The sequence below is a fragment of the Rhagoletis zephyria genome, unplaced genomic scaffold (genome assembly GCF_001687245.7).
Source record: "Rhagoletis zephyria isolate East Lansing unplaced genomic scaffold, Rhagoletis_zephyria_1.1 Rzeph_scaffold_23659, whole genome shotgun sequence".
Classification (NCBI taxonomy): Eukaryota; Metazoa; Arthropoda; class Insecta; order Diptera; family Tephritidae; genus Rhagoletis; species Rhagoletis zephyria.
The window spans coordinates 1-2,162 of record NW_016180717.1 but is presented as its reverse complement, the minus strand read 5'-3'; the positions used below and the strand labels follow the sequence as shown (position 1 = coordinate 2,162).

The following is a 2,162-nucleotide window of genomic DNA, read 5'->3' as shown; positions in this document are numbered from 1 at the left end:
TATAAAACGACGGACGAGAAATGGAAAAGAAATTTTCTTCTACCAAAATTTCTTAAATCAGTTTGCAGCTCTCAAGAAAAAAATGCTCGTATATTCATTTCCTCATGAAAATTTACAGCAAAAGCAAAGCGCTTTTTCAAGCAACAGAAATTATAATAAATATTTCTTATAATTTCCTTGAGAGCTGGATTCTTAGCTTTAAGATACAGTTTGTATTTGAGGTTATTAGCTTTAGGGGGGTTTGAACCCCAAAACCCACCCCTTGTGTGCGCTAATGCATGCGACTATCTAAATATTTACACATTCTTAATGACAATGACAAACGTCTATTATACTTTTCACATACTAAGTGCTTAATTAAAGAAAATAGCCTACTAGTAGGCCTAGGTTATAAAAAGACCGTCANAAATATTTACACATTCTTAATGACAATGACAAACGTCTATTATACTTTTCGCATACTAAGTGCTTAATTAAAGAAAATAGCCTACTAGTAGGCCTAGGTTATAAAAAGACCGTCACGGCATCTCCGCGCTGACATTAAGTTCACTCGTCCACTGCGGTCAATTGTGATATTGTGCGCATCAAAGGGAACTGAAAAAATAAATAAATAAATAAAAAATGTTGCTGCTGTCACCTGCAGTCAACTACTGGACTACGCTACTCAATTTCATAAGTAAATTTGCATTTTTTAAATCAATTCGTTTTTATTTATATTTTATTAATAGATAAGTACTACTGCGCTCTGCCTCTTATTTCTCACTTATATCTTCAGTACAAAAGTATTTTATTGACTCCCATGCCACCTGTATCCTGTGGCATCGCGATTTTCCATTTGAATTGAAAACACCAGCCGATAGCGAATTCATACAATACGTCAATATTTGGCCTGACAATTTGTCACAATCCTTGCAGCAGGACATTTACAATTTCACCGCTTTTGTCGAAATCCAGCGCGGCTATGGCATGGAACTCGATGCCTTGGTACAGAAATTGACTATAGCCATCAGGGAAACGCATTGTGAGGTGAGTTGCGTAATTAATCGTGGTGTACATGTGTGTGTGTTTGTGTGCGTGTGTGTGGCGGTTGATCGAGCGCCCGGTCGGTCGTAAGCAAAATCAGAGTCTCATTTTGCATTTTAATTTAATTACGCATGAATTTTAATTACCATTTTTACACTTTCCCACACTCATTGCTGTATGCTGAATCAATTTACCATGCCGACCCTGCCGTAGTCTTTCGTCGCATTTCAAGAGGACATACCAGTCTTTACGCGTAGTTTCTACAACGCCAGCAGAATATCGGTATGGCGTTCGTTACGCAATAAATTTCTATTTGTCTACCGCAAGGACTTACTGCTGGACACTGATACTTCGGTATACTTCGACGACTTTCTTTTCATAGGTAAAACATATAACTTATTCACCTACTCACGTACATATATTCCCGTTGCACATTTATCAATGTGGGCTGTCAAATACACATACATAGACATTTGTATATTTATGTATGGAAGTACTGTAAACACTTTACTGACATTTCATTTTAATTACAGATCAACCAAATATTTTAATAGTCGAAGCTGAGTGTGGCAATTGCTCAATGTTTGCATTGAAAACTAATAAATTCGTTGGCCCTCTGGCTGAGCATCCGGAACAGCTGTACATATTGGATCGTTACAACGCTACAAACGGCACATTTGAGTTTGGCGTTGATTTGTATATGGACAAAATAAAAGATTTGCAGGGACGTGAGGTGACAGCTGGTGTTTTCGATTATCGTCCCTTTTCCGTGGTAGATTTTGTGAGTTAATTTGACTTTATTACGCTATTCAACGCTTAATTATACAAGTGGCGGGATGAAATGAAAAAACTTTTTGAAATGAAGAGCTCTTAGTTGGCAGGTTAAATTACTTTGAAAACGTCTAAGATAACTAACAAAGTAAGAAAATAGCGTTGAATTCAAATTTTGGATGAATCCGAAAGTTACCGAAAAACTCCGGAATTTTGTGAAAAACTCAGAATTACTCCGAATTTTATTTAATGCGTCAAATACGCAATAGTGAAATAACTCTTCGTCGGCTGGAGAAAATCTGAAATACTTTGAAAAGATCTAAGATTACTGGAAAAAAAGAAATTAGCTTTAGATATAGGATTTTTAT

The 2,162-nt window shown here is 36.3% G+C and overlaps 1 protein-coding gene across 1 annotated transcript; it reads left to right on the top strand.

Annotated features, from left to right (window-relative positions):
- Positions 1-621: 621 nt before the first annotated feature.
- LOC108381755 (uncharacterized) lies at positions 622-1,804 on the top strand (the record flags this gene model as incomplete). Its single annotated transcript, XM_017638159.1, has 4 exons — positions 622-676; positions 776-1,026; positions 1,237-1,405; positions 1,557-1,804. Coding segments are annotated over exons 1-4 (723 nt in total), but the record flags the coding sequence as incomplete, so codon positions are not given.
- Positions 1,805-2,162: the final 358 nt, after the last annotated feature.